The sequence below is a fragment of the Sinocyclocheilus grahami genome, unplaced genomic scaffold (genome assembly GCF_001515645.1).
Source record: "Sinocyclocheilus grahami isolate Dianchi unplaced genomic scaffold, SAMN03320097.WGS_v1.1 scaffold1321.1, whole genome shotgun sequence".
Classification (NCBI taxonomy): domain Eukaryota; kingdom Metazoa; phylum Chordata; class Actinopteri; order Cypriniformes; family Cyprinidae; genus Sinocyclocheilus; species Sinocyclocheilus grahami.
The window spans coordinates 359,768-374,407 of record NW_015506500.1 but is presented as its reverse complement, the minus strand read 5'-3'; the positions used below and the strand labels follow the sequence as shown (position 1 = coordinate 374,407).

Here is a 14,640-nt window from a genome sequence, read left to right as displayed (position 1 = left end):
TCAACAGAACTGTGATACCATTGGTCAATAGCTGATAAGAATAAGGTATAAAAGCTGATGCCTGGACAGAACAGATTCTGATCATCTCGGCTTTATTGCTGTGTTCAATAAAGTCTTATTTTGAGATCTGGAACTTCATTGACAAATTTGAGAAGACCATTGTTTGTTCCATGACAATAGCACAAAATTAAAGACTGAAATAATTACAGTAATTTAAGTGTATGATCAAATATACATTATGATAACATACAGACAGTCGGATATTGTCACAAAATAAACCACTTTAGGATTGTATAAGATTTATTTTAGAAAAATGCCAGCATAATATGTGCAACATAGTGTTATTTTTTAGATGGTTATATCAGTATTCGTTCATTGCCTCTTTTTTTTATTTCAGATACAGGGGCAAAAGAAGTTAGAAACATCAAGTTAGATTTTTTTTCTTCAGTTTTCAAATCTAGTTTTCAGATCGTATTAGATCAATAAAGGTAAATATCTTATGACTATGCATTACAGAGACCAGGACTTTGTAAAGTTCTGCCCCAAGAATGAATGATGGAGTGAAATTAGGTACAGAGTCAATTACAAACTATTAGCCTATATCTAACTGTACATTAAAAAAAAAGCCCTTTACCTTTGTTAGTCCCATATAACGCCTTATCCCTATATAGGTTTAGGTATAATATTGCTAATTACAATAGGATCAGTACTGATGCTCGCTTTTTCTGTATATTTTGAATCCATGTAATGTATTATGTTAATTTAATCATGTTTATATTCTTTACTGTACAGGTAAGTCATTTATTTGATATAAATGTATATATCTTTTACACCTGCTATACACAACAATATTGGGTTTGTTACTGTAAATTAAAAATAAATTAAGGGAAACAACCTAAGTATTGTATTAGAATATACACTACAATAAGGCATTTTCAATAAGACACTTTAAGTGATTTTGTGTGATCACTTTTATTGTGCGCATAAACAGTTTTACTAGTTCCTTCTTTGCAATCATGCTTCACCGCTTCCGCCGTCTTATCAGGCTAGGGCGGGTCGTATCTAGTTTAAAAGAGCAATTGCACATTTAACGTGATTTAATTGGCCACCTTTTCTGTCGCGTTACGTCAACACAAGATCCTATTGGCTATGAAAAGTAGCATGTATTACTACTGGCCAACCAGAAGCCTTCGCGCGGAATTTTGAATTGTTTTCAAACATTGGTAGTTATCCGTCTTATGTCCCTCCGCAGATTGACAAAGAAAGTAGTCCTTCGTTTTTGTAACGCATTACACGCTAAATCAAGCTTTGAACAAGGCTCCAATTAGCTAGCTCCATCCATTATGCGATTTTATATTATATTTGAGCAAATAACTGGTAGTTGTTTCGTTTTTGAACATTAATTTATTTGTGCTGGGGTTTTTTTTCTTTTTTTTTCTAAAATATTATATGGTTTTATATGAGGTGTCAGAGACTTGGCAAATTAATTTTTCATAAATTTGTATGCACAGACATCTGTTGTGGCATTCTTGGCAGTTTTTACGAGGCTTTTTTAAATAGTGTTCATATCGCTATCGGAATTATATCGTATCGACTGAAATTAAGAAATATATTGTGATATACATTTTTACCAGATCGTCCAACCCTAATATGACTACTACTGTAGCACGTACACACAATCACTGCAAGTAAAATTGAAGTGCACCTGCTTAAAATGTTTAACATTTGGTTGCAAGTATCTTCTTAATTGCAATTGATAAAGAACTGTAAATGTTTGGGACACGCGCTGTTCTGCTGGTTTGATGCTAGGCAGGCTTTTCATTGATTTCCAAATTTGGCAACCACTCTAGCCAATCAGAATGCGTTACTCTAATGATATGCATTCCTGGTCATTGTAGCGATTCGTGAAGCGGAGTATAACTCCTATATCTGTTTATTAAAATTATAGTTATGTTATGCAAAATGTCAGTTCTCTCAGATGTTTGAGTAAATTGTCTTACTAGAAGTATTTTTCACATTTTCAATGCATATTTGTGACAAACAGGCGATTTTACAGCGCCAGATACCAATGAAACGTACACAACAATTGTTAATGTAATTTAAACACTTAAAAAGATATTAAAGGACAATAAAGTGTTAAGACTCGTATCAGTGAAACTACATCTATCACAAAATCGTAAAGAAACATTTTTTTTTATTAAATATTAATTGACAACACAACTTTCAGCCAACCTGAAGTAATGTTTAAACATTTTGTCTGTTGAGGAGTGAACAAGAGTGAATGGTGACATTAAATATGTATGTTTTAGTGTGTATAATTTAACAAGGAAATCTTGAACAATCAATTATTAATGTACTCTTGAGTGAGTAATGTTGTATATTTAAGTAATGTGTGGTGAAACTAGAATGACCCAATAAATGTGAGAGAAATTAATGTCTTGCACCAAGTATCATGTTTCATATTCACCAGTAAGGCAAATGGACTTAGGAGTTTTAATGTGGACTCTTTTTACTGCTCTAGGAAGCTAGACTGTGATATTCGGATTCAGCTGCCACAGGTGTCTAAAGAGCATTGTAAAATTGAGCTGAATGAGAACGAGGAGGTAATTATATTGTGTTGTTAAACTAAGTTTCAATTTGTCTTGTTTTCTTTTTATTTCCACGAAAGAACACATGACATGCTATTCATGTATGGACTTTTCTCTCTTGTTTAAGCTCATTTTGACCAATTTGAGCTCCGTGAACCCCACTCGTATTAACGGACAAGTTCTTAATCAATCAGAACGTTTAAAGCATGGTGATATCATCACAATCATTGATCGTTCTTTCAGGTGAGTCAGATGTTTGCTATTATTTTAATGCTGGAAAACAATCTTTCTTGGACAATCCTTGTTTGGTAGAATTTGTTTTATGTGGTTTATTCTTGTCAAAATGTCAGGTTTGAGTACCTACCTCCTAAAACACAGAAGAAGACGACGCTGTCCACACCTGGAAACGACAAAGCAGTCCAGGTGTGTACTTTATGCGAGTCTTGCGAGACAGATGATAGGTATTTTTTGTTCATTTATCATTTATTTCTTTGTTGAATTTGTTCTTTTTTTTCCTGTAGGCTTTGCAAGAGCAGCAGGAAAAGGGCACACCTGTTCCGGTGGACAAGAGCAAGTCAGAGCATTCGTTTGGTTAGTGATCATGAGATTTGAGGCTTTATTCTTTGTTTCTGTTATATTAGTAGTAGTAGCAGTCAGGGCTTGACGCTTGCCTTTTTCTCAAGGTGCATTAAAAAAAATTTAGGGGCGCACTGCAAATTTTTCAAATTATGTGTTTTAGCTTAATAAGGGGGTGTAAGGTATGGAAGCTTGTTTCCGCCACTGAATAAAAAAATATAGTTCTGTAAGTCATAATAATGAGAAACTTTCTCGTAATAATGACTTAGTATCTCGTTATAATGAGAAACTTTCTCGTAATAATGACTTAGTATCTCGTTATAATGAGAAACTTTCTCGTAATAATGACTTAGTTTCTCGTAATAATGACTTAGTATCTCGTAATAATAACTTAGTATCTCGTTATAATGACTTAGTATCTCGTTATAATGAGAAACTTTCTCGTAATAATGACTTAGTTTCTCGTAATGAGAAACTTTCTCGTTATAATGACTTAGTATCTCGTAATAATACGGAACGCAAGAGTGACAGCACGCTAGCGCCATCTGTTGGTCAAAGCCATGCAGGAACACCGCAAACATTGCTTTCTGTAATCTAAAGTGTATAATGCTATATTCTGTCATTAAATAACGATTTCAGATAAATTATCTGTATGTAGTCTTTTGTGTAATAGATACTCTGCCAGATAGTTATGGCTTCAAACATTCCAGACCAATATTTCAGTTAAGAAATCCAGGCATTTTATGAAGAAATGAAAGCCATTACACATATAAACTTAATTTATAGATGTGTATTTCGATGATTTATTAGTTTTATTAGCTGTCCCTTTCATGCATCACATGCAATGATAGCGGTGTTCCTGCATGGCTTTGACCAACAGATGGCGTTGGTGACTCATAATAATGAGAAACTTTCTCGAAATAATGACTTATTTTCTCATAATAATGACTTACTTTTTTTTTGTGTGGATTAGGCAAAGTCATTATTACGAGAAACTAAGTCATTATTTCGAGAAAGTTTCTCATTATAACGAGATATGAGAAAATAAGTCATTTCGAGAAAGTTTCTCATTATAACGAGATACGAAGTCATAATTCTGAGAAAGTTTCTCATTATGACTTACAGAATTATATTTTTTTATTCAGTGGCAGAAATAGTAAGGAGACATTTACCTGCACAATTATTAAATTTATCAGAATACAGAAAGTACACAAGGTTTTTAAATAATTTAGCTTCAGACTCTATTTAATAGGCTAATTATTTATAGTCCTATTAAATTGTATGTACATTAGGAATGTGACGGTATAAAATTTTCACAATAGTCGTTGAAGCTTTTGTCACAGTATGTGTTTTGTTTTTTATCACAATATATAATTACTAAGTGAAAAAAAGTGTTGTCCTCCCAATAGGTTAAATAACTTTATCAAAGATCTTTTACTAAAGAATTTATAAAAAAAAAAAAGTTAATACGCAAACATATAAAGTAAACGGGTGTTTCAAGATTAGAGTGCAAAAGATTAAGTTCAAATAAATGAAAGAAAAATACACTGTGTCCTAACTACATGCAACACGACAATTTAAATTAAATCGTTGCCTTTTTAAAGTTCAGTAATCATATGAGGCTGTATCGCTATTTTTTTCATAAATTGAAGAAATTAATACGTTTGTTATAGGCTACTGTGTAAGTTAGGCTGTTTTGTATTTTGTAATTGTATTCGCACTTATGCTCCTAAATTCATTTTCCAGTTTGTACATATCTATTTTTAGTCACAAATGCGAGTGAAATGCTCGCACTGTCGAGCCCTGGTAGTTGTAGTAGAATAATAGTAATAATAATTATTTTTAAAATATGATTTCATATCAGTGATTTTCATGTGTACTGTATTTACAGACACTTGTTTAAAAGATGGGTCAAATTTGCCACCATCTGTGGAACAAACTGTTGAGAATGAACCAGAAGGCGGCAAACTTAAAAAAGACAGTATGTCACCTTTTTGTGAGCTGTACCAAATGGTCAAACAGGACCTTGCTGCAAAATCACCATGGAAGTCGGAGCTACCAAAAACACCTCTTGCAAAACCTCAGGTTGGTCACGTTCTGGCTGCAGATGTTAAAAGTAGTCCAATACAGGTCCCAACCCCATCTATCAAGAAGCGAAGATCCTCAAAATCCAATTCTGAAGATACGACTGTACCAGCTATCCCTCAGAGCTCATTGAATGCAAATGTGGAGGAAAAACCCAATGACGATATGCCATCTGTAGGGTCCAGTACCCCCTCATTGATGGAGAAAAGTATAACTCCTTTCTCCCAGAAGAAGAGAACACCCTTGAAAACACCTCAGAAGTTCAGTGCTGGTGAGGTAGTCCAGCAGATTCTCTTAGAGCCACAACCTGAAGAGAAAACTCCTAACTCCCCAAAAGGAAGGAGAAGTAGTGGATCACAGAATCAGAGCCTTGCTCATCAAATGCCTACAGTCCAGCCTCAGACTCCAGGCTCGGAGGATAAGAACACCGAAGTGAAAATGTCACCAAGAACATCTCCAAGAGCAAATGCTGGCAAAAGGTTTAAAGTCCAAGATGCTCTGCCTAAAATTACGGCTACCACATTAGCTTCTAAGAAGCAAGGTGAGATGGCTTGTTTTTCTCCTTATGAATGAATTTATAACACATTAGAAGTGTCTGCATTCTGATCCACCATTTGTCATTTTGAAAAATGTTGCAAATATGTGTGCCTATTTAAGTCATATTCATCATACCTTTTTTGTTCTACAGATGAGCTATGTGATGGTAATGAATCTCACAATGAAGTAACCATTCCAAAAGCAAAGAAAAAGCGAGTGTCCTTTGGTGGTCTGTTAAGCCCCGAGCTATTTGACAAACGCCTGCCTTCAAATTCTCCCCTTTGCCGTGGGGCAGCCCCACGACACAGTTTGGGTCTTTCCCAAAAACCCCAATCTCTTCTACGACGAGCATCTGCCATTGGTCTTTTGGTAATGCATAAAACAGCTTTTTTTTAGGACTATTAAAGGGGTCCTATTATGCTCTTTTACAAAGTCTTGATTTTGTTTTGGTGGTGTACTAGAACATGTTCTCATGCTTGGTGGTTCGATAATCGATTGGTTCCGGCTTTGATGAAGGTCCGCCTTCCGAAAAACAAAATGTGTTGTGATTGGTTAGCTGTCCCAGTGCTTTGTGATTGGCGAACAGCTTAGACGGTGTTTTAGTACTGCCACACCCCTTGCTACGTCTTTCAACAAAAGCTTTTGGCGAATCCGGCACTGCTCACTGATGTTGTGGAAGCTGTCCTCAGTAAAATGCGCAGCACACAATAGCAAATTGGGGTTATAATGCTCCGGAACAGAGTTAAAAAGTAAATTGCAACCTCTGTTTCCTGACATCATCCGCTTTCGGAAGCCCAAACAAAGACGTTTGGGCATGGAGGTGAAAAAAACAGCGTTTCAGGCGGTCGCACACTGGATGAGAAGCGCAGCATCGCGCCACGTCTTTAAAATTCAAATACATTATTTTCTATGAGTGTAGGCACCTGGCGGCGCCGTTCGGCGTCTGTCCGCGGCACCCAGCTACGTCGTGTTGTACTTGTAAGAATTGTTCTAAACCAGCGGTTCTCAATTCCAGTCCTCGCATACCCCCGCTCTGCATGTTTTGCACGTCTCTCTTTGTTAACACACCTGATTCAGATCATCTCGTTAGAAGTGAGCTCCGTGCATGAACTGTGCTCCGATTGACATGATCCCTACACAGTGTCCATTGCTCCCTACTCCCTGAGCAGGGGAAATCCGTTGAAATAAATACAATTTTTAAATTCACGTCTCGCACACTTAAATGCCCTATGTATGGAACATATACGCTCCCTTCATACTGGAATCATGGAGGAATATCCGGTAATGTACACTTCGCAGGGCACTTAGTCAAATATAACAAACGTATGAAGCAATAAGAGAAACATACAAAATATGCAGAGCGGGGGTACGCAAAGACTGGAATTGAGAACCGCTGTTCTAGACATGCCAAGAATTTGAGGCTACAGCACAGCAGCTCTTCTTGGTTTTCTCTGATGCACTAACTCTGCAGCAGCACTACTTCTTCATCGTCTCGTCTGATGCACTCACTCAACCAAGCGTTCTTACCACAACCTCACCCCTCCCCACCCCCCCAACCATTCGAATTTCTGTAGGCGGGAATTATTTGTAATGATATTCTAATGAGCCGCTTTGTGATACAAAGCCCGGAAAACAAACACTGTAGTCCAAACGAGCCGTTCGTTGTAGTTCTTGAAAAGGGATGTTTAAAAAACTAAATATCTCCCTTTGGAGTGGACTTTGAGATTTGTAACTTTCTAGATCTTTTTAATGCCCAAACATACACACTACACACTGACTAAAATTAAAAAAGTGAAAAAGCATAATAGGACCACTTTAAATCTTTGAAACTTCTGAAGGCTTTTAATCCAGTTTTTTCCCTGCATTTTTTTAGGCTCTTCGACTTGAAGAAACTTTCTCAGAGGCGCAAAAACGTTCTCCAAAGAGAGCTTTACCCAAACGGACAGCATCTCCAGCAAAGACTCCATCACCTGCCAAAAGGTCACCGAGTATCAAGGCTAAAACTCCATCACCTAAACCTCAAAAGTCACCATCTGCTTCAACCAAGGCACCAACATCATCCTCTACTCTTGCTACACCCAGGACACCTGCATCTGCTAAGAGAGCTTCAACTTCAGCGATTGAGGCTGTGGGTGGCATGTCTTTAACTAAGACACTTAGGGTGCAGGGGCGGTTTTCAATTTCTCGTATCAGTACTCCAACACCTGTCCAGGACCAGGGGGACGAGCCTGAAACACAGTCAACCATTGTAGAAGACGTGCCCCAGAAATGTTTAACACCAAAGGTACCTTTAAGGAGAAAGAGCATGAAGTCTTCTGCAAGTAAAACACCCATAAGTGCAATTAAAAGTGCACTTGATGTCATGCGTTCAAGACGCAGTGGAGCATCACGGGCTAATCTAAAAGGTGAAACATTTAAACTGGTTATGCCAATGCTTTCCTGTTTATGATACTAAATCTTTCATCAGCTTAAATATGTATTTACATTTTTTTTGTTTGTTTCTTTAAGTGTTGACCTCTTGGGCTGATATTGTGAAGTTTGGTCAGACCAAACCTCAAACGGAAGTTACAACTAAGAAAAAAACTACAAAGAGCAGTATAGTGAAGAAAACTGCAGTGCCAAAACCCAAGGTAAAATACAAAAGATTATCAGTCTCGAAATAAAGGTTTTTGTTCTGATTAATTGTTCAAATTTCTGTTAATGGTTTTATTCAATGAATGGCTCATTAATTTGTGGCTTTATTACAAACAGCGTTTAACTGTTGCTTACCTATACAGACACCTGCACGGAGGCTGAAAGATGTTGTCAGCACTGGGCATGCAGCATCTCCAGTTACCATTGTTGTTGGCAGAGCCCATATGAGGATTAACCAGTCTGTTGGTGCTGCTCCTAAAATAGTGCCAAACATAGCACTATTCAAAAAGGACATGAAAATGGATGAGGACTTGACAGGTTTGTTCAATGTTGAAGAAAACAATGTATGCAATTAATGTTTGATGTAATTGTTAGTTCAAGTTCTATGTTTTGTGTAATGTTAGGTGTTGCAGAGATTTTCAAAACACCAGCCAATACCAGGTCTAAGAATAGAGTTCCTGTGAATAATGAATGTCCAGAGATTCCTCTGGATGAGATTTCAGTGATGAAAACACCAGAAGAATCAGGTAAATGTTTCAGATTTGTGTCACAAGTGATCTACAGTGTATTGTTTTGATATAACTGTGATTTCATGCCGTTGTTTTTCATTTCCCCACGTAGGTGAAATGATGGTGTCACCATTAAGTGTGGTCTCCACTGTCAAACGTGGTTGCTACAATGAAGCAGTGACACGACGACTTCTGGACAACCAGGATGGTAGTTTGTTGGAAGACGAAGGTCTTTCTCAGCTCCCTGACAACTCAAATGAGGCAAGTTGCCATGACATCATTCCAGATGTAGAGACACCTTCTGATGTACAAACGGAGGAAGAGGAGGCTGCACCTGAAGCAGTAGTCAAAACCCCAAAACAGAAAGCAGCACCATCCTTGTGCCTCACTGGAGTCAAGCGACTCATGAAGACACCCAAACAGAAGGCCGAACCAATCGAGGACTTAAGAGGAAAGTTGCTCAAGACCCCTAAGGAATGTAAACCTTCCCAGGATGAAAGTCTAGAAGGTGTTAAGGAACTCCTAAAGACTCCCAAATACAGGGGAGCTCCAGTAGAAGACATGGTTGGAGTGAAAAGAGTGATGCAGACCCCAAAATTTAAGAGCAATCCTGTACTCTGCGCAGCTGGTCTTCAGAGGCTTATGAGAACACCCAAAGAAAAGGCTGAGCAACATGAAGACCTGACTGGTGTGAAAGAACTGATGAAGACCCCTAAACACAAAGGAGAACCAGTTGAAGATCAAATGGGTGAACAAAGGCTGATGCAGACTCTCAAAGAGAAAGTTGAACCTGTAGAAGACTTCTCTGGACTGAAGCAGTTAATGCAGACTCCCAAGCAAAAAGGAGATCCTGTCAGTAGTCCGTTTGGAATCAGTGACCTGAGAAAGACCCCTCGACTTAAAGAAGCAATGGCACAGGATTCAACTGGGCTTAAAGAACTTGATCCAGAGAATAGCTCTTCCCTGACAACAGAAAGCAGATTGACTGAGCCTACTGAGGTAAATGGCAAGGTTACCCCATTAAACACTCACACCATGTTTTCTCAGTAGATAATTTAGCTGACAATGTAAGTTTTGTCATGCTGCTTACTTGCATTGTAGATATGTAAAGCTTCTTTGGATGGATGCTTTACTTACACACTAAACATTCCGTAATGGTTGACTTCATTCTTTGTTTTAAAAGCAATTGGGAGTTGTTTTTATTTCCTTCAAATATAATAAAACCTTGTATTTTTCATCTTTAGATTCAAGAACCAGTGGAAAGTGGCTCTGGATTCATGCCAGTTGAAGGCGAGTTAAATCTGCGTAATGCACATTTGTTCTCATCTATTTTGTTGTTCTTAGTCCTAAAATTTGGGAAATTAGGCGTTTATGACAGTTAACTACTTGGATTACTAAATGAAGTTGTCTTTACTTGTAGGTTTGGATGAGGAATGTGACAAAGAAAATGTCTGTCCATTTAAAACCATGGAGACTGAAGTTGTAAAATCTGTGGATCTTCAGTGCACAGCTAAAGCAGTTGAATGTAATCAGAGTGATCAAGAGGTTGAAACTGTAATTCCCCAGGAAAGACACCCTGACCAGAATGAGGAGTCAGTTTCAGTTGAAGCTATTGATGTATTTTCTTCTGGGGCAGATGAGAGAACCCAGGAGCAGTCTGAAGAAACTGTATGCGTATCTGACAATACCAATGCAACAGTTGAAGCTACCGCAACTTCATCCACTGCTGAGCAAGAGGAGCTAATCAAGTCTCCACCTGCCAACAAAATTCAGCGTGGCAGTCGAGGAAGAGCAGCACAGAAATCCAAAAATGAAATGGCCAAAGCACCTGCTGTGTTGTCATTAATTGAAGAGGAAAATATGAGTAGTCCAATTCCTGCTAGCCCTACCAGGGGAAGGAGAGGCAAGAAACTTCTTGAAGTTCCAGAAATAGCTGCCAGCCCAGTCAGAAAATCAGCCCGTGGTAGAGTTCCCAAGCACAGCTTTGTGGAAGAAGAGGTAAAGAATACGGAGGCTTCCCAAGTACTTGTAGAGTCCATAAATACTGAGATACCTGACAGCCTTCCTGTCATTACCAAAACCAGGAAAGGAAGGAAAGCTAAACAAGATTATGCTGATGCTGTAGTTGTGCCCACTGTTGATGCAAATGCTGTTGTTCCACAGTGTCCTGATGCCAATGAAGAGCAGATCCAAGCCCCTGTTGTGAAACCTGGGAGAAGAAAGAAGATGGGAAAAATAGAAAGCCAACCTTCAGAAGACCTTGAACAGAAAACAACTGAAATTGTTTGTGAGGAAAATGCTGTTGCACCAGAGGATGTCAAGTTGCAGACTTCACTAGGTACTGAAACTGTCTCTGCAACTAGAGCTAGGAGGGCTAGGCCAGCAAAGAAGGAACACTTGAAAACCAAGCCAACCCCTGCTTTGAAAAGCGAAATTACAAGCACTCATGTTGTTGTAGCTGAGAAGCCACTGACATCTGTAGCAAAGTCAGGACGTGGAAGGAAAGGTAAAAAAGAAACCGTCAAGGACCAACCCTTGGATGATGTTGATGTCACTGTTGTTTCCAAAGCTGTGTCAGAGGCAGATGTTGACCACAAAGAGGATCCTCAAACACTTGTGGTCAAGTCTGGCAGAGGAAGAAAGGCTAAACAGCAGAAACCACAAATGGCTGAAGAGGTTGTTGACCAGCCTGCTATAGATACCTGCACACGTTTACCTGTGACTGAAGAACACACTGAAACAGTGGTCAAATATGTGAGGGGGAATAGGAAGGCAAAGCAGTCAAAGGAGACGGTTTCAGTTGAGGTTGAGGAGAACATTGTCAGCCCAGTTGAACAAGCAGAAACCCATGTTGTGAAATCTGGTAGAAAAAGGGCCGTTATTGCAAAGGAACCTAAAATGGTTGCAGATGTTTCTATCAAAAGAGGTAGCCGTGCTGTTGCAGACCCTGCACCACCAGTTGCTGTGATATCTAGCCGTGCACGTAAAGCAGTTGCCAAGGCAGAGTCTGAGGTTACCGAGGATGTGGCTTCATCAGAAGAGCCTGTTAAACATGCCAGGAGAACAGCAAAAGCACCGGAATCAAAGAAAGAAGAAAATACCATGACACATGGAGATTCTGAATTTGTTGCTGTTGAGAATACAACAGTTGTTACACTGGAGAAAGTGGAAAAAGGAAGCCGTGGCAAAAAACAGAAGGATTCAACTAAGGACATCTCTAAAAACCCAATCAAAAAATCTGCTACAGTTGAGGAAGCTAATAAAATTAAACCCTCAAAAACGGTTAACTGGACCCCAGATTTGGTCATCTGTAAAGATATTGAAACTTCTACAAATGTAAAAGTACCAGCTGAGACAACCTCCACAGAATCAAATCAATCAGCTGATCTGCCACCCAGAGGCCGCAGAGGGAGGGGAGTGAAAAAAGAAGAACCTCCCATTGAAGACTCTCAAGAAGCAGCTCAGGTACATGTCAAGCCATTGAGGAGAGGAAAGGCAGTGGCTCCCTCTGCGCTCAAATCAGAGCCCACTGATAGCAAGACATCAACTTCCCTCAAAAGGAAAATGAATGAGGGGATTGAGGTAATGGATGAGTCTGTAAATAAGGAACCTTTGCCAAAGAGAAGAGGCAGAGTAGCCAACAGCACTGAAGTTGCAGCAGAGGTCTCCAGCAAAGAGAAAACATTTGAAGCTGAACCAGAAAAGGCTGAGCCTACTCCCAAGAAAACTGGTAATAGAGCTGCAAGAGGACAGAAAAGGACAGCCCAGGAACCAGATCCAGCACCTGATAAGGCTCAAGAGTCTGTTTTAGGTAAGCATACTGTAAATGCTGTCCTCAGTGAATTCCTGAATGTTTCAAGAACTTTACATTGGGGTTTAGTAAGAAGTGGGTGTTCAATGAACCTGTGCAACATGGGACTATAAAGTAGTTTGTTTAGGATTGTGGATAAGGTTCTTTTCAGATGTAGCCATATCGTTCAGTGAATTTGTCACATCAGTCTTGCTGGTAATAGCCTTCAAATAATGTACTAAACATTTTTCTGCTGTGAGCTCACATGGTTTGGGGATTATTAAAGCAATAATGTGGTGCCACAAAAGCTAATGGGCTTGATAAGTGCCTTGGCTGTATACAGTTTAGACCTGTGTTTTATGTTCATGAATGTGTGATAATGATTAGATTTTCTGTTTTGTGTTTGTTCATGCTGTGCTGTATTATTCACCTGTTGAGAGTGTAATGGTAACGTTTTGTGTTCACACAGGAACCACCAGTCAAAAAGGAAGGAGTGTGAAAAAAGTAGAGGAAGTAGACGACCCTACAGAGGCAGCTCCTGTCAGACGCACCAGGAGGAAGTAAAGCACTGATCTTACAGACTGGTCTTAATGATCTATTCTCTGTAATCTAAAAAAAAAAAAAGGTTTAGTTTTATATGTTTGTAATATTTCATTATGCCTTTTTCTATCATTTTTGTTTACCAGTGTAATTTTTGCTGCTTTTATCTTAGGGGAAACTGGTTGTGTACACTTATCAGATGTGTTTGTTCTCTTAAACTCAGAGGAAAGGGGCATTGAGACATGCAGACTTGTTTTTACTTCAATGTTTAAAGAATTTCTACTTTTTAACTTTTAACTTCGCTCAAAAACATTTATCTTCTATATTCCCTTCCTTCATGTTTACATTTTTTTATTTTATTAAAAGAATAAAGTAAGTGAGGGGTGCAAAACCAGGCTTAATCGGTCACAATTCTTAAGCCCAAGAGTGTGTAATATGCTGTAGTAGGTAGTGTACATGTGACATGCTTGAAAGTTTTAATTAAAAAGATTTTGGGCACCTCATGTTTGTTAGATTTTTTTTATTATTTTTTTCCCTAGATTTTTATTAAATCAATCTGTCACTTGAAGATGTTGAGACCATTTGTTGTATAGGTTGTAATGCAATGTCAATGAAGGTGTGCCAGAAAACAGCCAGTAGGTCAGTAGTACCATATTTCGTGTGGGGGTACACGAAAAACTGTAAATGGTGTATATCCACTGCATTTACAGCAGTTAAATTACCATGGTATATTGTATAAAATCATGGTAATGAACACTACAATAGTACCAAATGTACAACAGCATAAATGATCTCAGAAGTCATGTTTTGTATTGTTTTCTGTGTACTTGGCGTTATGATGTTGATGTACAAATCTGAACAAGACGGGTAAAAGATAAATTATAAGATTGCCCAAATTGATTTTTGTCCTTGCTGCTCTGGACAGTAAGAGAGCAAACCTATGACATCAAATGAGGTTTACAACAGTCATCTACAAAACAAAGCTGTCGATGGAAGATAATAAAAAAAATAATTTAATAATCTGTACATCCTCTTCATAATCATATTTATACACAATGAAAAATCCTGTGGTCATACCATGGTGCTGAATAGTTGCAATTATAAATTAGCCATGGTATTTACATGGTGCTACAAAGGCGTTATGGTGTAACCGTTAAGATGCCCCTTCCACCTTTAATTTTTCTCTTGATCTTGCTACTGAATGTAATCTAAACAGATTTGTTGATTGGCTATACTCTTATTAATACTTGACATCTGAATAATTTTTTAGACTTATTCTCTCTGACCAGTTTTGAGGTTATATGATCTTTTATAGTCATTGGATAATCAGTAGATATTTTTTTTATTCTGTGCATTTATGATCTGTTTCGACCTCAATCTG

At 38.3% G+C, this 14,640-nt stretch overlaps 2 protein-coding genes across 2 annotated transcripts in view; both read left to right on the top strand.

Annotated features, from left to right (window-relative positions):
* The window catches only part of LOC107569190 (eukaryotic elongation factor 2 kinase), a 33,917-nt gene extending 21,025 nt beyond the window's left edge, over positions 1 to 12,892 (top strand). The window contains exon 19 of the transcript XR_001606873.1: positions 12,881 to 12,892. The gene's annotated coding sequence lies outside the window, so the exon portion shown is untranslated. The remainder of the gene's footprint in view (positions 1 to 12,880) is intronic.
* On the top strand, positions 2,434 to 13,762 carry LOC107569176 (antigen KI-67-like). The gene is made up of 15 exons (XM_016255183.1): positions 2,434 to 2,447; positions 2,522 to 2,603; positions 2,716 to 2,831; positions 2,939 to 3,011; positions 3,110 to 3,179; positions 5,056 to 5,790; positions 5,938 to 6,155; positions 7,660 to 8,191; positions 8,295 to 8,416; positions 8,564 to 8,738; positions 8,825 to 8,947; positions 9,042 to 9,928; positions 10,174 to 10,219; positions 10,350 to 12,740; positions 13,189 to 13,762. The coding sequence occupies exons 1-15, from the start codon at positions 2,434 to 2,436 to the stop codon at positions 13,281 to 13,283; spliced, it is 5,679 nt and encodes a 1,892-aa protein (XP_016110669.1). The 3' UTR covers positions 13,284 to 13,762.
* Positions 13,763 to 14,640: the final 878 nt, after the last annotated feature.

Bases quoted from the DNA above. Each gene is read 5' to 3' on its own strand.
- LOC107569176 (XM_016255183.1), top strand. The intron at 6,156-7,659 runs GTAATGCATAAA...GCATTTTTTTAG, and splicing joins CATCTGCCATTGGTCTTTTG to GCTCTTCGACTTGAAGAAAC. The intron at 10,220-10,349 runs GCGAGTTAAATC...CTTTACTTGTAG, and splicing joins TGGATTCATGCCAGTTGAAG to GTTTGGATGAGGAATGTGAC.